The sequence below is a fragment of the Macaca mulatta genome, chromosome 6 (genome assembly GCF_049350105.2).
Source record: "Macaca mulatta isolate MMU2019108-1 chromosome 6, T2T-MMU8v2.0, whole genome shotgun sequence".
In the NCBI taxonomy this organism is placed as follows: domain Eukaryota; kingdom Metazoa; phylum Chordata; class Mammalia; order Primates; family Cercopithecidae; genus Macaca; species Macaca mulatta.
In genome coordinates, this window is record NC_133411.1 from 12,508,183 (window position 1) to 12,535,706 (window position 27,524).

Genomic DNA, 27,524 nt, shown 5'->3' on the forward strand with positions numbered 1-27,524 from the left:
CCAGGGTCTGCGTGTTTTACCCTCTCTCCTCCACTGTTGGGCACTAGAGGTGAGGGCATGCTTGGTTAATAAAACCTACACATTTTGAAGTGCAGTATGTTTGGCAGAAATACCAAAAAAAAAAAAGAAAAAAAAAGACTAAAATTTAATGTGACATAGAGTGTAACTGGTTAAATCCCTATGACCTGGATAATTGGCCCCATCATAATATTCCTTGGGCCAGGCACGGTGGCTCATGCTTGTAATCCCAGCACTTTGGGAGGCCAAGGTGGGTGGATCACGAGGTCAGGAGTTCGAGACCAGCCTGGCCAACATGGAGAAACCCCGTCTCTACTAAAAATACAAAAACTAGCTGGGTGTGGTGGCAAACACCTGTAATCGAAGCTATTTGGGAGGCTGAGGCAGGAGAACCATTTGAACCCAGGAGATGGAGGTGGCAGTGATCCGAGATCATGCCATTGCATTCCAGCCTGGGCGAAAAGAGCAAGACTCCATTTCAAAACAAAAAAAAAAAAAAGAAAGAAAAAAAAATTGTATTATCATTTTCTTTGGATTCTTCTTTGGAAAGAAATGTAGAAGAATCTCCTTTAATTGAAGACAGAAAGGGCTTAGGGGAAGGTCAATGAATAGAATTTTCCATAAAAATGGAAATAGGGCGGTTGGGTGGAGAATGCTAATGTATCCACAGTGGACTTATTTCTTTACCTTGAGTGAGATGAGGGGACGGAGCAAACTCATCACAGGACAGAGAGAGGCAGGCCAGAAGGAGAGGCTGCATGGGGCAACCTGAGCAGGTTTCCTAGCTGCCAATCTCCAGAGAGCCAGACGAGATGAGATGCATTATTCATGTGGTTTTACAGGAGGTTCAACAATGTGGCGATAGAGCTGGGTTTGCTCTCAAACATGAACTAGTTTGCTGAGAACAGAATTAGCTGTGGAAAAAACTTGCTCTGCCATCTTAAGCACTAAATGATTTTACATCAAGTACTTGGCAATATGTGGTTATGGCATAAAAGGTATATTATATTCTTTATGCATCCAAATGTCCACCGCTGAATAAGAGGCTCAAAAAGAAACTCCAAGGAAGCTTAAGTGTTCCAACAAAATACCTCAGCTGGCTAAGGGCCTTTAATTAGGGATATAGCTTGGAATCTGGTGGATTTAAAACCACAGGTGCTGTGACCCTTTTTATTTTATAAAAATAAGCATTTCCATGTCAAGTGTATTCCATGCTGATCTTGATCTATTCATTTGTCTATACACTTGCAACATTTCTGAGAAAATTTCCAAGAACAGTCATAAAAATACATTTTAGAATAAAGAAAATTATTATTAGACCTAAAGGAAGAGAGAGACTATAATATATGAACAGTAGGGAACTTCAACCCCACTTTCAAGTATGGACAAATTATCCAGAGAGAAATCAGTAAGGAAACATCAGACTTAAACTACACTCCAGACCAAAGGTACCTAACAGACATTTATAGAACATTCCATCCAACAGCTTCAGAATACACATTCTTCTCAAGTGCACATGGAATATTCGCCAGGATAGATCATATGTGGCCACAAACAAGTCTTAACAAATTTAAGAAGACAGAGTCAACATCAAGTATCTTTTCTGACAAAAACACTATTGAATTAGAAATCAACAAGAAAAACTTTGGAAACTTTACAAGTATATGGAAATTAACATGCTCCTGAACCAATCAATCAACAATTTAATGAAATTAAAGGGCAAATTAAAAATTTCCTTGTGATAAATGAGGATGGAAACACATCCTACCAAAACCTATGGAACACAACAAAAGCAGTTATAAGAAGGAGTTTATAGCAATAAACACCCATATCCAAAAAGAAGAATGATTTCTAATAAACAACCTAATGGTGTACGTCAAGGAACTGGAAAAACAAAAACAACCTAAACTCAAAATTGGAAGAAAGAAGAAAACAATAAAGGTAAGAACAGAAATAAACAACACAGAGACTAAACACCAATTCCAAAGATCAACAAAATGAAAAGTTTGTTTTTTCAAAAAAATACACAAATCAATAAATCTTCAGCAAGACTAAGAATAAAAGAGAGAAGACTTAATTAAATAAAATCAGAGGCAAAAAAGAGACAAAACCGTAAGAGATGATTGGGAACAATTACACGCCAACAGATTTGATAACAGAAGAAACAGATAAATGCCTAGACACATACAACCTACCTGGATTAAATTAGGAAGACAGAGAAAATCTCAATAGACCAATAATTAGTGATAAAATCGAATCAGTAATAAAAAGTCTCCTATCAAAAAAAAAAAAGCCCAGGATTTTGCTGCTGATTTCTACCAAATGTCTAAAGAACTAATACCAATTCTCCTCAAACTAGTCCACAAAATTAAAGAAGGAACACTTCCAAATTCACTTTACTAGGCCAGCAAAACTGGACAAGAACACAACAACAAAAGAAAGCTATAGGCCCACATCCCCGATGAACAATAGATATCAAAATTCTCAACAAGATACTAGAAATGCAACAGCGCATTAAAAAGATCATTCACTATGATCAAATAGGATTCATCCCATGGATGGAAGAATGATTTAACACATGGAAATAAATAAATGTGATATATCACATTAATAGAATCAAGGATGAAAACCATATAATCATTTCAATAGATTCTGCAAAGAATTTGGTAAAATTCAACATCCCTGCATGATAAAACAAAAAAACTCCCAACAAATTAGGTATAGGAAGTATGTACCACAACACAATAAAAGCCGTACACGACAAACCCACAACTCCACAGCTAATATCATACTGAACAAAAGGAAAGCTAATAGCTTTTACTCTAAGGTCGGGAACAAGACAAGGATGCCCACTTTCACCAATTCTATTCAACACAGTACTGGACGTCCTAGTCAGAGTGATTAGGCAAGAAACAAAAACAAAAGCATTCAAACTCTAAAGGAGAAAGTCAAATTGTCTCTGTTTGCAGATGGCATGATCACATAAATGGGCAGCCCTAAAGACTCCACACATAAAACGAAGCCTGTTAGAATTAATAAATGAATTCAATAATATGGCAGGACACCAAATCAACACGCAAAAATCTGTAGCACTTCTATACACTATCTGTACAGAAATGTACTAGCTGAAAAACCAAGAAAACAATTTTATGTATAATATTAATAGCTACAAAAAATTAGATAGGTAGAAATAAACTTAACTAAGGAGATAAAAGGTCTTTACACTGAAAACTATCAATCTTCAATTAAAGAAATAGAAGAGGACACAAATAAATGAAAATATATCTCATGCTCATGGGTTATGATAATTAATATTGTTAAAATGGCCATACTACCCAAAGTGATCTACAGATTTACTACAATCCCTACCAAAATACCAAAGATATTCTTCATAGAAATAGAAAACCTATACTAAGATTTGTATGAAAACAAAACAACAAAAAAAGGCTCTTAATAGCCAAAGCAATCTTGAGTAAACAGAACAAAACTGAAGGCATCACACTATGTCACTTCAAAATATATGACAAAGCTAGAGTAACCAAAACAGCACAGCACTAGCAGAAAAACAGACACTAGACTAATGGAACAGACTAGAGAGTTCAGAAATAAATTCATGCACCTACAGCCAACTTATTTTCAACAAAGGTACCAAGAACTTACATTGGGGAAAAGATGATCTTTTCAATAGACAGTGTTGAGAAAATTGATATCCACATGCAGAGGAATGAGACTAGACCCCTAATTCTCAGCATATACAAAAATCGTCTCAAAATGGGTTAAAGACTTAAATGTAAAACCAGAAACTTTGAAACAACTAGAAGAAAACATAGGTAAAATGCTTCACAACATTGGGCTAGGCAAGAATTTTTAAAATAAGACCTCAAATGCACAAGTAATATTAATATTAATAAGCAAGCTATTAATATTAATAGACTGAGGAGACAATCTATAGAATGGGAAACGATATTTAAAAATGATACATCTGACAGGTGGTGAACATCCAGAATGTATCAGAAACTGCAACAACTCAATAGCAAAACAAAACAAAACAAAAACCCTAAATAACCTGATTTTAAAATGTGCAAAAGACCTTACTTAACATTTCTCAATACAAGACATACAAATGACCAACAGGTATATAAAAAAAGGCTAAACATAACTAGTTATCAGGGGAATGTGAATCAAAACCACAAAAACTACCTCACTCCAGTTAGAATGGCTACTGTCAAAAAGAAAAAGAAAAGTGTTGGCAAGGATGTGGAGAAAAGGGTACACTTATATACTGCTCATGGCATTATAAACTAGTTCAGCCACTATGGAAAACAGTATGTTGGTTCCTCAAAAAATTAAAAATAGAGTTACCATGTGATCCAGCAATCTCACTCCTAGGTATATACCCAAAGAAAATTAGATCAGCATGTTAAAGAGATACCTGCACACTCACATGTTTATTGTAGCACTATTTACAATAACCAAGATATGGAATCAAACTAAGTGTCCAACAGTGGGTGAATGGATAAATAAAATGTAACACATCTACCAAACAGAATGCTATTCAGCCATTTAAGAAAAATGAAATCCTGTCATTTGTGATAAGATGGACGGGCTTGGAGGACATCATGCTAAGTAAACTAATCCAGGCACAGAAAGAGAAATACCACATCATCTCACTCAAACATGGAATCTAAAAAAGAAGCTGATATCATAGAAGCAGAGAATAGAATAGTGGTTACCAGAGACTGGGGAGGGGAGGAGGATGAATAGAGGAGAGAATGGCCAATGGGTACAAAGTTACGATGAGACAGGAAAAGTGAATTCTGGTGCTTCTATTGCATAGTAGGGTGACTACAGTTAACAGTAAAATATTGCGTATTACAAAATAGCTAGAGGGGAGGCTTTTGAATGTTCTCACCACAAAGACACGACAAACACGTGAGGTGATGGATACACACACTGCCCTGACTGGATCCTCAGTATACAGCATACATATGTATCAAAATATCCAATTGTATCCCATGAACATGTACATGTGTCATTACAATGTGTCAATTAAAAAATTAAATGAGTAATTTTTAAAATTTGAGAGCTTTTTCTATTATAATTTTAACTGATAGAGCATGTCTGGTGTTGAGGGCAGAATCTGCTAATATGTAATTATGGTTCCATAGTGCTGTGTCTTCTGGTAATGTCTTAATTATTCTTAAGTTCCAGCTTTTGGTATTATATTATATGAAGCCCCATTCAATGTGCAGTTGAAATCTAATACTTGGCTTCTATTCTTTTCAACATTGCTATGCTTAATGACATAATTCCACGTATGAGGTGACACATCTTCCAGTAATTGGGGTGCATCATCCAGGTCAAGGCCAGCTTTGCAATTTTCAGTATGTGTATCCCTAGTTGACGTGACATTAATAAACATGGTTTCATGATCTATCTGTACAAAGGGACGACAGTTACGATATTTTTGAATTTTACCAATAAACTGTTCTCCCAACAAACGCTCTGTCTTCCTTCAACTAAACAATTAGACTTCTTATTTACACCTTTTTAAGTGAATCCACATAGGTAAGCATCTGAAATTTCTCTTTCGTTCTAAGATGACATTTATCGTTGGGTTGATTTAAAATTTCTGACCAGGACCTTAACTTTTTAACCTAAAAAAGGTGAAAATTTTAACTAATAGGTTATGGAGTATCTTATTCGACTTGCTCCAATAGGGAGCACTTGATTTAAAAATTTTAAGTAACAGCAGTTAATAAGTAATAAACTACTGATAATTCACATATTTGTGAACTCAAATAATTTTAATTAAAATATTTTTGACACTAAGACTATTATTTATATCACAACGAATAACAGTAATACGATATTATGAACATGCAGGTCCTACGTAATCCCTCTATCACTTCATTAGACACTGGGCTCTTCTTGCAGAGGATTCAGTTTTTTTTAAAGACTATTTTCTCTACTTGTGTAACTATTTTCACCACATTCTTTTTTCCTTTTATGTTGCAGTACTTGTCATGTTCATGAAGATATTTAGCAGGTTTGCTCCTTGCAACATATCTATGATAATTCTTTCTTTATTACAAGCTGACACATACATCACAGAAAGCTTGTTTTCAACACTCACTTCAAATAGCATTTATCCAAAAGAAAATCCATCTGACTATCATCACAGCAGATGCTGGCCATTTTCACTGGTTTATAAAAATGCGTTTAAGGGGTTGTCAGAGTCAAGTGTTTGTGTTGATCAAATAACTCCTAATTTGACAGTCATTCATATGTTTGAGTTTGAAATAAAAATTCATGTTATTTATTTCTGCTTAATAGACTTTACCACAAGCAAATTCATGAGGCCCACACATTCCTTGTTTCACTGTACTCCTTATTTTATAATCTCTGGTTTTAACAAGCCTCATCTCAGATGAAATGTATATTTTATCTAAATAGACGCCTTAGTTAAACTTGTGCCTCTTTACATTTTCATCATGCAGGACATAAATGCCCAAATATTGGGGGGATGGTCATGTAAAAGTAAGTCTGTCATTTCTGCTGCAGTTCACACAATTCTGCTTCTTCAACTAGGGAAAGGACACTGGTGGCCTTCCTCTCTATTATATTACCCCCTCCCCCTGTGAATGGTCCTGCAAGAAAGATGTGGCTGTCATGTCTGGTGATGGGTACTCTCCGGGAGCTCTGTGAACCAGGGACCACTCTGTGGCACAAAGTGACCCTTTCACCTTTTCCTAGGCTGCCAGATCTCTGGAGCCACCACGCTGGCTCTGTCTCCCTCTTGGAGTCCTCGGGCATGTGGGCCCTGCTGTACTTTCTATCTGCCTCCCTGTTCAAAGCACTTTATATCTGCCTCCCTATCCCAAGCCTGGGACCAGGGATGCAGGCAGTGCTGTTCCCAGAGCCCACATCCTTCTGCTGGACCTAGGTGAGGGACAAAGGTCTTTGGCTCTTATCTTGCAATGGCTGGCAGAGTTAGGTCTGGGGCGGGAGGATGGGGACCCCCTTTAGACCATGTTCTCTAACACAGCCTTGGGTGATGGCATGCCTGTTCAGCTTCATGAAATCCTATTTATTTCCTGTGTCAATAGTGAAATTTGTTTCTGTCACCATCCACAAGCCCGGAGTACAGGAGAAGTGTGGAGTAGGACTTGGGCACCCTGCTCCTTGAACATTACATAGATGTTCCTATATTCATGCTTAGGAGGTCTCTAACATTATGGGCAGGTAGCTCTTTGGGTTAGGAAAGTCTGGAGGACCTGTTTGACTATGAAAAGGTAGACAGTAATCCTCATCTGAGCTGGTACCCAAGATTTAAATTAGTCTTCATAATAAAGTAACAGGCGTGGATGGATTACTTGTGACAGCTAAGAAGAAAGGAGAGATGAAGAAGGAAGGTCTAGAGGAGAGATGGGAAAAGATGGCGGTAGGTGAAATCTTAGGGGAAAAGCTAATTAAGAAATCCCCTTTGGTGGGAAAGTTAAGGGATCTAACATGTCTTATCTTCAATGTCTGAAGTTTTTTTCTGGTCTTCTCTGTGCAGTCATCTCCCTGCCTCTCTCTCAGCCCTAGAATGGTCTCTTACTCAGGATAACCTTAGTGGTGTTTTGAGTAAGGAAAGCCCAGGGGTGAGGTCAGCATGGGGCAGAGCAGGGCAGAAAAAGTAGATTGGCCACCAGAGCCAGAGTCACGCCCATGAACCTGAGCTGGTAGAGAGGACAGCTGTAGCACTGAATGAGTGATCACACTCATACTTTCCCTTGGTGTGATTCCATTCACATCCATACCTTTCTATGACCCGACTTGCTACCCATAAAAGAGAGGAAGGCCACTTTAGCGGGGACATGAGCAGAAGAGTGAGGGGCAACTCAATCTCTCATTTCAATGTCTTCGGGTTTTTTTGAAATATGCACGTAGCCTGTATATTACCTTCCAATATTGGTTAATTTTTCAGATGTTTATGTCTTTATCTGAAACAAAATTGAACATGCTTAAGGACAAGTAGATTTTAAACCTCTTTGAATCTGCCAGTATATCTAGCACACAGAGTATCTTCAACAGATATTATTTAACAGGATATAGAAGACCATTAAGCTCCACAGATGAAAATAAATGTCTGTCTATTTTGTTTTTAAATGATGATTTTTACAAATGCAGTCAACGAAGCCCCGGATCTAGGGTAAGACTGCCTAAGTATGAATGTTTGTTTATTTATTTATTTATTTATTTAGATGGAGTTTTGCTTTTGTTGCCCAGGCTGGAGTGCAGTGACGTGATCTTGGCTCACTGCAACCTCCACCTCCTGGCTTCAAGCGATTCTCCTGCCTCAGCATCCCGAGTAGCTGGGATTACCGGTGCCTGCCATCATGCCTGGCTAATTTTTGTATTTTTAGTAGAGATGGGGTTTCACCATGTTGGCCAAGCTGGTCTCAAACTCCTGACCTCAAGTGATCCACCCGCCTTGGCCTCCTAAAGTGCTGGGATGACAAGTGGGAGCTACTGCACCTGGCCTATTGTTTATTTTTAATAGAGATGGGGTCTGACTATGTTGCCCAGTCTGGTCTTGAACTCCTAGGCTCAAGCAATTCTCTCATCTAGGCCTCCCAAAGTGTTCAAATGATAGGTGTGAGCCACCATGCCCAGCCTCTATGAAGGTTTAAAGGCTGGTTCCACACAACCTGTGTGACCTTGGCATATCACTCAACATCTCTGCCTTGGTTTTCTGATCCAAAAAGCAAGCATTGAGTATCGTAACAGCATCTCCTTCCAAGGACTGTTCTGGGGGTTGGTAAAATACCCAAAGCATTTGACACACTCCTTGGAAGCAGTTACAAGCTACATGTGTCCCCACCAAAGGGGATTTCTCAGTTAGCTTCTCCTTTTAGGCTCCACCTACCACCATCTTTTTCCATCTCTCCTCCAGCCCTTTCTTCTTCATCTTGCCATTGTTTGTCCAGCCTCCCATGCTTGTTTCTATGACACCATCTAATAATTCCCTAATTGTTGAGGCATGTCTACTTTTCTTCATTCCCAAGTGTTGACCCCTGGAAGGGAAGCAACTGGCCTTCGATCTTCCTGCCCCACTTCTCTTGCAGTATCATCTGGAAATGCTTTATGAATTGTGCTGAAAGACCTCCAGCTGGTGGTCTATTCTTAAGGGCAGAAAGATAAGACCAGTTGCTCCAGTCCCCTCAGCCACCCATCTGAGCTAAGAGCCAGAGGCCATGAACATTTTAAGTCTGGTAGGCCTCATAAGAACCCGTCCTCTTCTTTGAAGGAATTAGGGTATCTGCTTTAGGCCTGCAAGTCTCTTAGAGGTCTGTACCAGTGGTCTCCAGGGTAGGGGTATGTACAACACAGATGACCCCCACAAAGATTCTTGGAAGCAAACTTATAATGTTTGTTTACGGCTACTGGATAACTATATTTAATCTTTACTTCTTTGTAATCTCCATTTTTATGGGTGTTATACTAGACAGAATTTAATATACATGATGTCTTTAATATCTAAATAAAGAGACATATACACATATTAAAGGCATTGTCTCATACATTCAGGTTGTGATACAGTTTCTGTGGCTGTGAAAATGTGAAGACATGAAATTATATGAATCAGGTATAGACACAGGGGTAACCTTGTTGGATGCAGGGAAGAGAGAGTTTGTGGCTTTATGCTTAGGAGCTGGAGAGAGGTAGCTTCTCCTCCTCCACTTGTGGTCCTAAGAGGTCATCCAGGCACTTCCGGAAATTTCCATTGTATTATGTCAATCAGCATGTTTTCTCAAAATTGCCTTAAGCTCAAAGGTGCAGGCTGGGTTGGGGTCTTGGACATCTGAATGTCACAATCGTAGCACGTCTCTGCCACAGCTATTACCAGGAAAAGCCCCCAGCAAATGGGTTTCACCTTTGAAGCAGTTAGATGGTACTACTGCCTTCCTCATAGGCGGTAGGAAAAAAACACTTATTCATTCTGGATAGCTCTCCATTGATGGCTTGGAGCAGGGGACAGCAAATTTTTCCTGTCAAGGGCCAGATAGTAAATATTCTTGGTTTTGCCAACCATATGGTCTCTGTCACGGGCACTTCACTCTGCCCCTGCAGGGCCCAAGCCACCGTGGATGATAAATAAATGAATGGGTATGGCTGCATCCCAATAACTTTATTGATGGATACTGAAGTTTGAACTTCATATAATTTTAACATACTACAGAACATTAATCATCTTTTGATTTCCCTCCCCAACCATTTAAAAATACAATCATCATTCTTAGCTCATGGGCACTACTAAAACAGATGGTGACCTACAACTGGTCCATGGGTCATCGTTCGTTGACGCTGACTCAGAGAAAACACTATCACACTAGAATTTTTTTTTTTTAAGTGTGGATATCTTCCCTGTGTTTAATGTGATATAGACGAATGAAGGTTTCTTTTTTCCTTTTTCTTATGTAGCTAATTTTTCATTAAGTTCCTGGAAGTTTATTAATAAGGGATAATTCTAAGAGCATATGAATATGGAACAGAGAATCAACATAATCTCTTTTGTTGTCAGTTTTTATTCAAATTAGATATTGAATGTCACTGTGGTTATCTTCTTCTTTTATAAGATGTGCATAAAAATAAAATTACCTTACTTAATAACATGCAAAACTAAATGCTAAAGTAACCCACCTCCAGGCAGGAGTGGATCTAACAGGCTGAAGGTGAAAAAAAATCTGACAGAAGAATAAATGGGCATTCTTTTCCATGAAAACCAAGGGATGTATTATTAATATGGGGTGGCATTTATGATGTCAAAAATAAATAAAGAGTATTTTGTGCCTTTCTCCCTATGATTCAGTGAAATACTGTAATGTAAATATCAATAATCAACTATAAAAGCAGCTTGGCTCGCCTTGATTTCAAAGCATGTAATTTAGCATCATAATGCAGTTTAAGAAAATTGCCATGCTCTACTTAGCGGTCACTAGAAATTCCAATAGTCTGAGGATGTAGAGATCTGTGTGCCAGGTTCCGAAGCAGAGAGCCAGCTCTGCTAGCCTCAGTCTCTGCTGGCTCTCAGACATATCATTAGGAAAGAAGGAGAGAGCTGTACTGTCTGCAGACCAGCAACACAGTCATTCCAGTTTACTTAGCAATGTGCAGCTTGATAATAAATGCAATTCTCAACCTGTTTTTAATTACATCGATTTTAGAGTTAAGATAAGTGTTCTCTAGCAATCTAATTATGACATTTGACAGATTATGTTGCCAATGGCTCCAGATACTGGAAAACACTTGCGTTTTGTCATGTGACCTGTGGCTGTATTCAATTGAAAATATATATTTAATCTAGGAGAGCTATATAATTGATTGAACCATTTGCAATTGCCAACATCCAACCTTCACACAATAATTCTGTGATTCAATCTATTAGTATGTATGAAATAAATTGTCTGCCTTTCAAAATATGCTACATGTTTAGCAAATATGTTTTTGTTCCAAGCTTGTCAAATAGGTAGACAATATCATGAAAAAAAACTCTTACCATCATCAAGCATATGTCTTTCACGTCCTACGAATGACTATGTCCTCAGGGTACTTATATTCATTATATAAGTGAATAATGATCTGATAAACATTAGTATTGCTTCTTTCAATTTTTCTCTTTGACAAAATGAGCTTACAATCGCCACTTGCCTCCTTTCGTTCAGATTATAACAAGGTAGCCTCAATTAAAGTCATACTCTGTTTCCACCATTATCATTACAGACATTGACAGAAGCAGGTCACAGTGCTTGTGGGGCCAGTGGACACACAGACACACACCTTTCATTTGGGAGTGTTACTGAAGCTCCCATGCAGAGCCCACCCCCTGTGGACAGGCCACCCAGTGGGGTCCTGATTACACACCTGTGCTCGTGCGGTAGGTGCCGGTGTGTGCTGGCGGCAGAGGGTCCCCCTGGCTCTGGCTGAGACTCCTCATAGGGGGCTTCTGATAGACGCGGTCTTCGTAGATGGGATCTATGTGGTGTTCCGGGGACTGCAGGGCCCGCAGCTCCGGGCCCAGGTGCCCATGCTGGCTGCTATATGAGGCTCGAGACCCAGCTGAAATAAATTAACAGAGAGGCATCAAGGCTCAGGCAACCTCCACACAGAACTTGATTAATCAAAGACATATTCAAATTTTTTGGACAAAATTGTTGAAATTCTCAGGAAATCAAATGAATAACATGAAATGGCAGCAATACGTCAATCTCATCAGCTTATCGGCATCACCCAGCTGCCTGGCTTCGTGACCAAACATGATCTCACTCTAAAAATGATGTTTCTGAGATAAACCCACATGGAACAAGACCGGTGAAATGTTATTTTTCTCAAAACCTAATGAATGTAGCTAGGTTCTTCACTAAAGGAATCAGGTAGATAGTCAATCCTAAAAATCTCTTATTAGCCCATAGTCCTTGCAGCTTAAATCGTACAATAGAAATCATTTTAAACGATGAGCTACAATGGCAAAGCCATCTTGATGTTGTTCCTAAAAAATGAACCAGAATTTATTCCCATCAGCAGTATTTCCCTGGGAAAAGGATAAACCAAAATGTTTGAACTTACAACAGCTTAAATCCCCGAGAGAAGCAGATATTAAAGAAAAAGGTTACAAGTTATATTTTCCTTTACTCTGACCCTCTTCAGTTGAAGCATTTACATTTAGCCTGCCTCTCTCTGAAAAAGTTAGGAATGATTGCCACTAACTGGTTTAATGTATAAATTGCGGCTACACATCACTTTGTAGTATTTATAAATCCTTATTTGTGTCACTTCATTGCATGGTATGGGAAGAGGTGCTGATGTGAGGCAATGCTATGGACCAGAGAACCATGAGAAGGTCTTGGAAGAAAGGAAGCCTCTGTACATCAGGAAATAAGACTTTAGGGTGGGCGAAGAGGCTGGCTTGACAGACAGGAAAGAGGACGCTGACTGAGCGCCAATATTTTATCTGAGGTACAGTCAGAACCACTGGAGCAGAAACATCAGGGGAATCATTTGCATTGGGGCAATAAGATGGCCTTGGGGCATCAAGGGGAAGTGGCGTCTTCCATGCTGAATACAGAACACAGACAGGAACCAAAGGAGACAACGGCTGATTTTGGGAATGAGCCTTCAGCTACATCCTACAACTAATCCCCACATGGAGCACTGGGATTTAACCGGCAACTGTCTTTCAGCAGCCCTAGTTCAGCCTCTCCATTCTGGATTAACATGTCAGGGTGCTGGGATTCCTGGATCTTGGCCATATCTCCACAGCTCTCCTTCCATTTTGCCTTCCTCAGGGAGCACTTCGAAGCCAAAGTCTTCAAATGCTCGACGTTAGGTCTGTTTCGGCAGGAACATATAAACTCAAAATTGTAATATTCTTGTCTAGAATATTTGAGAAAAAAAGCCATTGTAGTTTTTTAAATTGCCAATAGAAAAATGTTTTACTGGTATATTTAACATGGGCTACTTTAAGTACACAGAAAACAGCGTTTCTGAATAATTGGAGAAGTGGTGAGAACCCTATGAATTCAGTGTTAACAAAAACCACTGAGTATTCTGAGGAGGAGAAAGGGACAGGGCAGGCAAGTTCCTTACTTTTCTCTTTGCTGGTAATTAAATTCCGATTTAGATAGCGCTCCGATGAATGATAGATTCAAAATAACTGTTTTGCATAATTAGGTTCACTGCATCTGATTTATCAAATGCCAACATCACTCTGAATATTATCTCAAGCTTATATTTTCCAGGAATATATTTAAGTACAATATACTTTGCGTTCCTGTTGGCAATTCTTATTCCTGAAGGTTTTGAAAATATTGCTAAGGATTTAAAAATGTAAAAATTAAAAAAAAAACAAAAACAGTCATCACATCCAAATGCAGAGATAAATAAAAGTTATCCATCATTGGTACATTTAGAGTTGTTACTTTATCATTACTCCTTTATTCTAAGCATCAAAAAACATCCAATGATGACCAATGAGAGGATCTGCTGAACTTTTAACTGGTAACATGGTCTTAGGGTATATGTAAAAATCTTCTTATTACATGCATTTATTTGGCATTCAGAAATTTTCATGAGTGCCATTAATCAAATTGATGACCAAGGGTGCTAGGCAAGGAGGAAGAATCTTAAAGTCTATCCATGTGGATATCCATCTTTTGATGTGCTGATATTATTACAAATATAATAATCAAATTAACTATCTGAATAGGACACTATACTTTTTTACGTATTAGAGTGCTCTGAGTAAAACTATAAGCCCATAGTGTTTCCCTGTGTAAATGCTTGTGCAAAATACAGTTACATATGTAAGCATTATGCATAGTTCTGAATCAGATAAGGCATTTTAAAAAGAACATGATTTACACTTCTTTTTATCCACTGTGATCAAGTTTCGATTGCTCAAGGGTGGGCACAGTTATTGGCAAGAGAGACACAGAGAACTAGGGGAAAAAAAGAGCCAAGGAAACAAAGGTTAAAGATGTCACTGCTGGAATTCATGTGTTCTACCACCCGTGTTCAAGAAAGAACATGTTAGATGCATACGAACAAGGCCTACTTTATTTGGGGCCATTTCAAGGAAAAAATTCTCACACAATGTTTTCTGGGAATCTGCTACAAAATGTCATTAGATGGTGTATATATTTGCTGATTCAACTAAAATGTCCTTTTGTTTAGTAGCAATTTTCTTTCATCATTATGGTCTACTTGAAAGTGAATTGCAAGCATCACACTGGACTCAAAACGTCATTCATGGGAATTTACGTCTTTGCCAGGGACTGGAACTCTGTTATTATCACAAGAAAAAATGCTGGAGAAAATTCAACTTTGTCTAAAATGTTACAGATGTCAAGGCCAGATGTTCTTGCCCATTATGCTGGTGGAGAACAATCCTGGGAACCTGGCCTTGACCAAGACCCTGCAAGATGGCAAAGTGCAACCAAAACATGGATGAGCCAAAGAGAAAAGGGGAAGTAGAGCCACAGACCAGACCAACTGCCCTGATGGTTTCCCCTGCCATGACAGACATCATGTCATGCAATCATAATACCTGTGTCTATAAAGCATTTGATCAATTACTGCAACAATTCCTACATCATCCAGCATTGATGTCTCAATTTTATAATAGGGTTTTGCTCTTCCTATTTCTTCTCTTCACAGGACAAAATTGGGGCCTAGAGAGCTCAGGCATTGGCAGTTTTTCATATACATGCATTTCTGAAAGTGAGCCTGAAGACTTACAGCTGAAACATGGGTACTCGGCTTACAGGCTAAGGAAGATTTCATGATGCAGGAGGGCTAACGGGTATTGGAATTTCCCTACATATATTCTGTGCTGGCTGCTGCTTCTACAGGTTCAGAGAGCCCCCCCCAAAACTGGGAAGGGCTTTCAAGCTGATCTAGGACTAAGCCTGAGGCATTTGCTGTCTAAGAACTACCACATGTCCTGCCATGGCACCTCACAGCCATCTCCTCTTCCCCGCAGCAATAGGTGACCTGAATGGATGCTTACACAGCTCAGAACCTACATGATGACTGACCACTTGGCTGTGGGGTTGGTGTCGGGGCAGAGAGGAAAGGGTTCAGTCCGATGGCAGGGAGGGAGGTATGGACTCCAGGGACTCAGCGAGGTGGGCAGAAGGGACCACTGGAGAATGAAGGGGCACAAGACCTCAGACATCGCCTGCTTCTATGTTGACACATTTATTCCTTGGTTCTCATTTCCATGTACAACTACCATGAGGAATCGTGACAACATGGCTCAGCCTCAAATTCTACACGTGAAAGGTGTCCTTGGGGTGTCGGTGTTCAACAGCTTGAGGGAAACAGAAATCGTATTTAAAGTAGTAATTTTACTGCTGTTTCCTGTGTCACTTTTGCCCAAAGAACTCGAAATAAGAATATGTGAATTCTGTCCCAGATCTGTCTCTAACTAGCTGGATAAACCCAGGAAACTCACCAAACTCTTTGATCCCGTTTCCTCAAGTGTAAAAACAGCGATAATAATATAAGTGGTATTGTTGGAGGATCAGATGAGAGAGATTAAGTGTGAAAGTGCTGTGCAATTGATAAAGCAACATCAAAATAGGTGTCCTCAAGCCACTGAATCTTTGAATCAATAAATTGTCATCGCATGCAAATATATCTTTTGATTTGACAAAATAGTTGAATACCTCTTACCATAAACTATCCAAATTTCAAAAACAACTTGAAGATTTCAATTTGAAATAATCTAAGTAACAGTCATTTTTCAGATAATGTCGTGAAGCATTATTGCAAAATGTGAATGTTATAGTTTTATCTTTTCTTAAAAATATGTGTGCTTTCTAATGGATTATTTTTAAAATAATGCAGGAATGAATGAAGTTCCTAAGGAAAGAAAACACCGAAATGACCACAAAAAGGTGCCATCCTTTTTAGAAAGGAAGAGGGCATAATTAAATCTCCAAATTGAAAATAACAAACACCTGCTAATTCAGTAGGAAGCCAGTGACAGATCTCCAGGGGTTCTTGACACAGAAAATAATTAATTTAATGGGCACAGAAATTGCCCAGAAATTGCACAGCTGAAAAGGGCTACATATGGCTCACAGCCTTGTGTCTTGCCTGTTCCTGTTCCACACCATGTTTTCCTTGGGTCAACAAGGCTCTGTTTTCATTTGGCCAACAAAACAATGTATTTATTATTTTTGCAATGATTTGCAACTAAATTTCCATGTACTAGATTTTACATCTATCATTTATAAGTACTAGTTAATCCCTATGGATGTATATATTCATTCAACACATTCCCCGAGTGCCCGGGAACCTCCAGGAGTTGAGGATGTCCTAGTGCTCAAGACAGACAAGGTCCCTGGCTTTGAAAATAAGTTATTACATGCAGGAGGATGGAGGTAAAGGTGTTGAAGAAAAATGAGGCAGGGCAGTGAGAAGAGAGACAAAGTGTCAGGAGGTTGTGGTGCTTGGATGGGGGATCATGAAAGTTCTTTCTGAGCATCTGACATTTTAGCAGAGAGCTGCAGACAGTAAGAGAATGAGCCTCACTAGAGAAAGAGCTGTATGGTTCTCAGGCAGAGGGAACCAGCAGCAGACACGAAGCGTCCCTCCAGGATTTCAGAATATACAGAGAAGTGATTTTATGTACTGAAACAATATTGACTTTAAAAGAAACACAAGTATATGAAATTTTTATGAGTACATACTACAATTGCTTGTACGAACAAAATGATTTTTTTAACTCAAAATTTCAAAATTTTGAAATTTCATGGCAAACACATTTTTATCAGAAGGATTTGCAGCATTCAATGGTAGATCACACAACCTTGGGAGAACTGCATAGCTGAAAATTAAGCTCCAATTACTTGGGTTTGTTTTTTTTTTTGGCATTTCAATTTTCATTCCTTAGAATAGGATTAATTCTCAAATCTTAGTTTATTCCTCAAAGAATCGTCTAGAAAACTTGCTGAAGATGCTGACTTCTGAATACAACCCCCAAGAGATTCCGATTAGGTCAGCCACGTGGGGATGCATCAATGTACATTTTAATGGGCACCCCCAAGCCTCCTGGTTCTAATGCAGGGATCACACCATCAGCCATCCTGTCCCAAATAAAGGAGAAAAAGAGGAGATGGGCATATTTATTTTCAAAAAATAAGCATCTAATGTGTTACACCTTCCATTTATCATTTGTTGCTTTATTCAAACAATTCCACTTAATACAGGTGATGCCAATTACTTTACGACATTAATAAAACAGGTCCATGCTGTTTTTTTTTAATTGGAATTCATATTATTTTATTTATATACTCTATCATTTGTGACTCTCTAATTTAATGCAAATTCACCTGCCTTTACAAAGAAATATATTTTTGCATGTTTTCATTTTGCAGTATCAATATAGTTTATAAGGACATACTGCTATTTAACTGGTCTCTTCAAATTTAGCACTCAGTTTCAAATGCTCATTTGCAAAGAGATGGAGGGAGAAAAAGAAGAATCTAAACGACATAGTATTCACATGGCCAGAGCGAGCAGGCTTAATGTGCTTGTGAACAGTTCTTTCATTATGAGATAAAGTGCTGTTGTACGGAAAAAAAAAAGTAAATTTCTGATGATATGAAGAGAAGTCCAAAACAAAATTGAGGTTTTAAAAATTGTGTAATCAGTTAATGCGTTGCTAATTATTAATGAAACTACAACTTTGAAGGGCAAAAGGGAACTTCTATAGAGAAGGGTGGGGCCTGGACTAGACGCCAGTTTTTCCCTTGGAAATCTACACTGCTGTTGTTCCTTTGTGGACACCCTGATTTTAGGGGTATGGCCCATGATGACAGGTCAGCATCGCTAGGCAACATGGCTTTGCAGGTAGTGTAGTCAGCCTGTACTCTCTGATAGTTGATGGCTTTGAAATAGCTCTTTTCTGGACTTTGAACCTCTTAAAATGTTTGGCTTGATACCTGTTATCATAAAACTTCAGGGGGAAAAAGTGGTATCAGCATATAAACACTTTGAGATATACAAAAATTAACTTAACTTTGGTTAACATTATCTCAGAAATGTGTACTAGGTAAATTGTTGAGAGGTGTGCAAATATTACATCTTAGATCTGAGGAATACCTCATCATGATAAAACTTATCTCAGAGAAGGCACATCAAGAAAGGTGTGCCTCAGAGGCTACTTCAGGAGTATCCATGAGGAACTGGGCACATTCACATTCTTCCTTCTGAACTCTATTTACTGAGACTGACGTATTTTATTCTTGATTTTTGCTTTTGACCCAAAACTCCAAAATCTCCTTCCTACTCCTATGTTAATTCAAAAATTAAACCTGCTATTTCAAGGACCCCAAAATATTTCCCTATGTATTCTGAATCAAGCCTATCAACTGAATTTCATTTGCAAATGATCACTAATTTGTTGTAATTCATTTGACATCTTATATCATGTTGTTATCAATGTAAAGATATAAGGACACATTTCTCATATAGGTTAAGAGCTGTATTTCAGACTTAGGTTTGGAAGGAGCATTATTAATTCACATGATTTCGAAGATAAAATTGCACTGAAACAAATAATTTCAGTGTAACAGGCCATCCGATAATATAAAATGATCCTATTATAAATCTGTTTTCGGAAAGAAAAAAATTCTCCATCATATTTCATAAATGCTAGATTTTCTTATATTGTACTAACTTAGTACAGCTTTGCTGCTATCACTAATAGCTTGAATACTATGCAGTCTCTGGCAGCGTACAAAACACAGAATTTGTTCCTGTGACTTTCCTGATGAGGTTTTCCAATACAATTTATTGTCATGATTAAACCTCATCACACCTTTTACAAAATGAACACTATCAACTGTTGGGACTCAAATCCTTTCCAGCAAAAATAATTTAACAGCCAAAATCACTGCCCAGGACATCATGGTAAGCATGTCCATGTGATCTCATCCCTATAAAAGTATATGCCCTTTGTTCCTGAACTTTCTTTTTAACCACAAGCATTTATTCCCAAACGGTTAGGGAAACAGGCTTCTTTTGTTCAGTTCTTTTTGCGACAGGCAGGCATCTGGAACATAATGATAGTGGTAATGGAGTATAATGAGTAATGTGACGTCCTGTATCAAGCTTTGCGTTTTTACTTTCAGTGGACGGTTGTTCTTCCTCTCTAGTGACATGGATGGAGTGTAACACCCCACCCCTCATGCACGGCTCCAACTTAATGAAGAACCAGTAGGAACCTATGGCTAAGCTGGTATTGGTAATAGTGAAACATACGAAGTACATAGGGATGGTTTGACACGTGTAACCAATATCTGTTTTGGGTTTCCTATCTCACGGGAAATACGAAGTAGCACCAAATTTACTAGCCATGTATTTTGGTGTTTTTCAAAATGCCACATGCATATCAATGCCCTAATTGGAATGTAGGTTCTGGCTCAATGGGTTTGAGGAAGGGCCTGAGGTTCTTCATTTCCAGCAAGTTCTCAGGCAATGCTGGCGCTGCTGGTCCACGGACCACCCTTTGAGAAGCTAGGACATATTTGTCTAGCTATGAATACATACCTGGTCACTAGGAGTCCCGGAGACAGACCATCAATGCCATGGTCTCACCTGCCTCAGTGCTAGGATTATGAGTGTGATCCACTGTGCCCAGCACCCCTGCTTTGTTAGGCAAACACAAGTGGCCTCAAGAAAGGCACAGGTCAAGAGTATAGCTAGACACTAGTAATGCAGGTGCTCATGAGCCTGGGCTCTGCAAGCACAAGTTGTGCTGGCCATGACAACTGTGACCATTCTATCAGCTGCTGCAGAGCAACTGATCTTAGCTACAGTTGGCCAGGCCCCACACCAGGGGGACTTCAAAGGCCTTAATGAGCAGGATAGCTGGGGCAAGAGTCACTTCTAGTGGGGAAAGAGCATCTTTCCATTTTCAGAGTGGACTTTTTTTAAGACAGTACATTGTTGCCCCTTGTTCCTGTACTTTCTTTTTAACCACAAGCATTTATTCCCAAACTGTTAGGAAAACAGGCTTCTCACTACGTTGTCCAAGTTGGTCTCAAACTCCTGAGCTCAAGTGATCCTCACCTTCAGTCTCTCCCGTAGCTGGGACTACAGGGGACTGACCACCATGTCTGGGTCAGGGTGGATTTTTTAGACATGGGTGGGCTGGAACATTTTTGCTATGATTATGGTGTTTCTTGGGTGATTCTGGAGAGGCAAGTATCTAGGTTCCCTGCATTGCCACAATACACACATATGTAAGGATAGCGCAGGGCCTCTCAACCCTGAAAGAACATGCATGGCATTTGTCTGGGAGACTTTTTAAAGAGGAGCAATGCTGTGGGTGCACTCCAGACCAGGACCTCAGGGGAGGGGCCCAGGGAATGGAACAGCTCAAACATTCTCCAGGTGTCTCCAAGAAGCATCCAAGCTCTGGATGGCTAGGGGTCAAACTAGTAGATGTGGGGCTAGATGGCTCCATCTTAAGGAGCATGTGTCAAGGTTTGGTCCTCAACAGACCCTTTAAGGCTGGAGCTTCAGAATATCCCCAGAAATATCAATTCCTGAAAGTGAGGGAAGGAAGGAACTTCTTCTTAGATGAGGTTTTAGTGTCGGAAGTTTGCAGGTATCTTTAAAAGTAGAGGCTGCTTTTTGCCCCTAGCACGCTACACCTAGGGGCACGATCCTAGCATGCCTCCTGCTGGAAAGACCCTGGGAGGTCACAGGCTGTGGCCAGGCATAGATGGCAGGACATTTCCTGCCTCTGCCTTTTCCCTTTCCTTCTGCAGGTCTCTGGGCTGGATCAAGCGTGATGTCTGAGGAGGGTGGGGTCAGTGCTGTGACAACCATGTGTGTCTTGTGAACTCTTGCTATAAAGAACTACTGTAGCCATACCCTTCGAGTGAGAGACAGTCCTGACTGAAGATACGGAAAAGACTCCTAGAAAGACTCTACCCAGGCACCCTAAACCCTTCTCAGCTGAGACCAGGTAGAATAGGAAATTATGGAGTGATCAAAATTTGGAATTTGCAGTATCTTTGTACAGAAGAGCAACATGATTTGACTTCAGACTTAGAAGTCTTTTGACATAAGCATGTAAAGAAATTTAATCTGTGAAGGTTAATTTTTACCTGAGAGAAGCCTTGTATTTAAGATTTGTTTCAAACTACTTCTCGTCCCTGGGAGTAGCTTCTGGTAGTTAATGGGAGGAGTGGACCCAGAGTCTTCATCACCACAAACTTCTGATTGTCCTGATGAACTACAGATGCAGGGCAATCTATGACTTGGTACTTTATTAACGAGTCACTTACCAGAGTTTTAATGGCCATATTCACACAGATATTCTTCCTTACCAGTGAGTGGCATTTTATTTCTCAACAGCTGTGTCTCAATACCCCATCAGTGCAATTTTCCAACAGTGCATCTGGAGTCTGGCTTCCAGACCTCATTATTATGGATCATGATGAATATTTCCATGGAAAAAATCCAGAACAAGGTGCTCCCAATCTACTTTTGTTGTTGTTGTTGTTACATCAAGATGCAAAGCAGGCCAGACCTGTGGGCTGAAGCTTCAGGGAGCCCAGAAGTCTCCATTCTGCTTTCCATAGTGCTGACTGCTGTGGGAACTAAGCTAACTGTTCATTTCTGATTATGTGGCTTCTGCCCATCAACGGGGTACAGATGAACTTTTCAAGTATGAACAAGAATAAGCTTAACAGGCAAGAATAGGATTAAACATGCAGTAATCTTTGTAAATGGGTTCAAATATTTTGAAAAACATGTAAACTAAGATGTTTTACATCTCAACACCCTAAACAGAGGCCTTTTTCCTCAGATTGTGTAAGATAAGTCATAGGTAGGCTGCACAAATTCCCTTTAAACAATCAGACATTTAGCTTCTAAAATGCAAATTTAAAATGTACTCTCCCCATATCATTTTTCTACTGCTTTGTATCTTTCACCAACACTCACAGAGTGACCTCTGTCATAACTCCAGAAGAAAAAGACACCCTAACTCTCAGCATAATTTAAAGGGAGGAAATGACAAACAGCCTCACAGATCAGTAATTCTCTGTACTTACATTTTATAACCTCTCTATATCAATATTTTATTAATTTTTATTATTTTATTCAACATAATATTCAGCATATATAAAACGAGTTGGAGAAGAGAGGAAGTCTGTTGTGTAATAAACAGTTCTAAGGAGAACTAAAATTTTCCTTTGATTCTTTTCCTCTCAAAAGCTTTAATATGTGTGTGTGCACTTAGATTTTAAAGTTCAATTATGTATTGGGTTATGTACATATAATGATCATTTGAATAGCAGTTGTATTCATTAAAACATTAATTTTCTAATTCAATACAAAACTGATGAAACCAATCTATAGCTAAAATTCTCCCATCTCCTTTTTCAAATGTTGTCATTATCCAGAGAATATACTGTTAAACAACCAACTGGTATGGTACCCTAGTGATGTTAGTGATGCTTTCTAGTACAGAAAGTCAATTTGTTTTGACTACATACAGTAAATATTACATATCTGAGAAAAGCTTCCAAGTTGGGGGAAGGGGACTGTTTTTGGTCATGTGAATAACAACAAGCGAACTGACTACTAGGGTCTAAATGTTTGTGCTCTCCTTGGCCCCCAGTTCTTATGTTGAAAGCTAACACCCAATGTGATGGTGTTAGGAGGTGGGGCCTGTGGGAGGTGATGAGGTCATGAGGGTGGACCTGTCATGAGTGGGATTAGTGCCCTTACACCCCAGAGAGAGCCAGGTGAGGACACAGCAAGAAGGGGCCACCTATGAGCCGAAAAGTGGGCCCTCATGGGACAATGAATCTGCCACCACCTTGGTTTTGGACTTTCCAGCCTCCAGAACTACGAGAAATAAATCTCTGTTGTTTGTAAGTTACACAATTTATGATATTTTTTATAGCAACCCAAACAGACTAAGACCCTGACTCAGCCATAGAAAAAACTGTGGCATTATCTGCTTCTAACTAGCTGAGCTTAAACCCTGAATAATGAATGCCTTTGTGTGTGTGTGTGTGTGTGTGTGCGCGCATGTGTGTGTGTGTTCATATATCTGTGTGTGTGTGACTGTGTGTGTGTATTTCTTATTCTAAAGAGAAATAAATACTGACTTCCCTTTTCTACATCAATTTTCTATTTTGGTCTCTCTTTTTCATGCCACTAATTCTTTCCAATTCCTCAGTAATCTTTGATAATTTATCATATTTGAGAAAGAAAAACCCAGTGACAGCTTCTTTCCACAGTATCAAGGGCAATATTTGCCACTGTGCATTCTTGAGTTAGAATTTCTGGAGGGGAAGGCAGGGCATTCAGACTGGCAGTCTTCCTTCAGAATGAGTGGTGGGGGTTAGAGGAGCAGTCCCGACTTCCTTACCACTCCATACGCCTGTACTATCTAATGTAAACCAGCATCTATAACAGAAGTCTTGAAGTTTCTTCAAGAGAACACCTCGTAGAGTAAGCACTGGCTACAGGGTCACCATTTTGGTAGGAGAGATGTTTGTCAGGGGGTGCCAACTTAGAATTGTCTTGAACACTGACTTTCAAGTAATCCCTCTATCTTCAGCCCATCTCTCCCCAGCCCCACCCCCTCAAGCTCGGCTCTGACCCTTGGGCCTGTTCAGGGATTCACAGAAGACAGCTGACCCACCTCCAAAATCCAGACAGCTCATCCTCAAAAGACAACACTCCTATATTTTAATTGCTTGTCACTCTACTTTCTAGAAATTCTTCACTTGGCTTGCTTGTTGGCGACACTCAAACCCTGGTCTCTGTGGTTTCGTCTCTCTCTCTCTCTCTTTTTTGAGAAGGAGGCTTGCTCTGTTGCCCAGGTTGGAGTGCAATGACATGATCTCGACTCACTGCAACCTCTGCCTCCTGGGTTCAAGCAATGCTCCTGCCTCAGCCTCCTGAGTAGCTGGGATTACAGGTACGTGCCACCACACCTGGCTAATTTTTTGTATTTTAGTAGAGACAGGGTTTCACCATGTTGGTCAGGCTGGTCTCGAACTCCTGACCTCATGATCTGCCCCTCCCCCCCAGCCTAAAGTGCTGGGATTACAGGTGTGAGCCACTGCGCCTAGCCTCTGTGTTTTGTCTCTTTTGTGACTTCATTCCCTATTGTATTCCTGTACTTTTATTTTTTGAGGTGTCTGGGAAATAGGGGAAAAAATGAGTGGGCAGAGGATGCCATCTTGAACAATTATTTTAGATAGTTTTCATTTTTTTAGGGCACATTTTCTCAGTTAAAGCATAGTCAAAATCATATCAATATCAATAATATTAGAAAAGCTTTCACAGAATTCTATACAAAGATGCCACTTTCCTACCAAAGAACAAAAAAAGGGTCTGTTTACCGCCATTTGATTTACAAGGCTGTTATGAGGTAGGAAAAGAAGGGTAGGTATTAACTTCTGTGAAGGAAACAAAAATGAAAGACACCAGGAAGACCTTTTGGGCCACCTAGCCATCCCAACTCTTAGTTCTGGGCTTAGGCACTAACTTGCCATATGGGAGTGTTAAAATTGCACTGTTTCCACTTCAGTTTGACCTAGACATCAGTTGGATAGAAACTGGATATGAAGGTAAGCTGAATAGAGGTGTTATATCAAATGAATGTACAAAAGAAATGTTTGATTACCATTTCTGTGAGTTCCAGACCTGTAGGCCGATGAACGCTATTAGACTGGGCTTAGCATGTACAGAGGATGGAAGGTTTGCTGAAGAGGTTTCATGTCTGCCTTCCTGGGAGGTGAGGAATTCCAGAGAGATGAGCTTGCACGAAGCCACTGAGGTATGGATTCCCTACTATAACAGGGGGTCCTAGAATTCCAGAGGGTAAGTGGCTGGCTGAATAACTGCTTTGTTGGTGGAAGCAGGAGATGGTTGGTGTGTGGAAATCAGCCTGCACTCCCCAAGTGTGTGGGGGTGTAGGATGCAAGAATGCACCATGCAGAAGGGAGACCCATATTACATTGATTCTAAAGACAGCCGGCGCAGGCACTGGGTTCCTAATGCTTATGAGGAAGGGGCTGGAGTCCCGAGGCATGGCCAGAAGGGAAGGCAATGAGTCACTGTCATTAGGAGAGTGCCCAGTTAGGTCTAGTTCGAAAGAATCCCTGGAAGCTCCAGTTGACAGCAAATCAGCCTTAACCACCTTTATAAGGTTAAAGTTGATTGACATCACAGGTTGATCATATTCTAATTAGTAAATCTACACTGGAATTTTTTTTTTTAACTTTAAGTGATGGTGGGAAAATCTAAATATCTAGCACTAGAGTGAGCAGAATGTTCATGAGAACTGCGCAATGCTTGTCCACGGCACAGGAAGATGAGCTTTCCAAAATGAATTGAAAGGAGCAGCAGGAGCCACATACCAAGTTGCATTTTGACCCCATCCCAGGAGCCCTGGCCTAAACAAACTCGCTCATTACCCTAGTAGACTTCACATTTCCTTTGAGAACCTCACTGCAGAGACTGCAAAGCTTTCATCTAGGATTAGACTCTTTTTTTTTCTTTTTTCTTCCTTATATAAAGTGTACCCGGAAGCCTTAACCAGTCAGGGAATGGGTCTGAAATCTCTAAACAGTAAAGATTCAGTATTTACAGTGCATGATCCACTCTAAATACTGAGTTTTAGGTCCATTTGAATGGGGGACAAGTTAGACATGCCTTGACCAAATTCCTCTCCATATTAGGTCAATTTTGATGAAAATCATTGGTTAAGAGTCTCCATTTCATTCATTTCAATTTTACCTCAAAATAAGTTTCTGATGTTTGACTTAACTTTAATGCATATTTACAACTCGTATTTCTTTTCAAAATAGGATTAATTTAGCTATAAATCCCCAAAGTGAAAGGATTATGTTATTTTCTTTGTTAAAATGAACAAAAATTGGTACCGATGAAGTTACAGTCGCACATTCAATAGGATGTTGACAATTTTTTTTAGATATTATTATTACTTTCTTTAAAATGAGTCACTTAAATAAGCTGAAAACTTATATTGCATTTCTACATCCTTCGTGTTCTTCTCCACTGACACAAAAATATACTACCTCTAACTATGCATCACGTACATTTAAGACTACAGAGATTCTGGGGTCAAAGCAACGTAGGTTCAGATCACATCCCTGTCATTTCTAGACAAGTAACTTTGGGCAAGGGTGCTGTTTGGGCAAACATTTTAGTTTTCAAATCTGTAGAATGGCGGTAAAAATCATGTCTGCCTCATTAAGTTGCTGGAGACTACATGAGATTTCTTAAAATAATACATTCAATTCTTAATTTATAAAAAAATTTAAATTAACCAAACTTTGGGTCAGGAAAAAACAGAAAAAGTAGGTTATGTCGCTGGCTAGCCTTTTTTCTCAACCATTTATAAGTGATAATTTTTGTATTGTCCCATTTCAAAACAAACGAGAACGAGCTTTAAGAAGCAGTGGAGGACTATTTCAGTGGCTTCCAAAGTGATTTCCTGCCCATTTTTTCTTTGTAATTTCGGCCTCCACATACTTCCCAGAACAAAGTTTCTAACAAGCAAAGATGACCATGTCAGTTGTCTGCTGGACGGATAAAATGCTAAGCCCGTTACGGTGGGATGCAGCAGCCTTACCTCCCTCTGCACCTTCATGTTTCACCACTCCTACCACTCTGTCTTGGCTCAAGAAACACTCAGCCGCCGGTTATCTTCCCCGGCCTTCCTGCACCCCACACACACCCTCTCAACTCTGACTTTGTTCTGGCTACTGTTTTTTCTAGTGGCTCCTTTACAGCTTTGCTCTGGGACCACCTCATCGAGGAAGCATGCCGGGTGCACACTGAACCCCACTGCAAGATGCTCCGCTAGCATGCTCCCATAGTAACTAGCTTCTATTTCACTCTGCACTGGGTTTAAAACTGACCAGTCCTGTGTCCAGTCTGAAAGT

General features: G+C 39.6%; 1 protein-coding gene across 4 annotated transcripts in view; it reads right to left on the minus strand.

Moving 5' to 3' along the window:
* The window catches only part of CTNND2 (catenin delta 2), a 933,204-nt gene that overhangs the window by 381,114 nt on the left and 524,566 nt on the right, over positions 1-27,524 (minus strand). For all 4 annotated transcript variants that reach the window (XM_028849344.2, XM_028849341.2, XM_078004620.1 and 1 more), the window contains one exon: positions 11,929-12,123. In XM_028849344.2, coding sequence (XP_028705177.2) covers positions 11,929-12,123 — 195 coding nt within the window. The remainder of the gene's footprint in view (positions 1-11,928; positions 12,124-27,524) is intronic.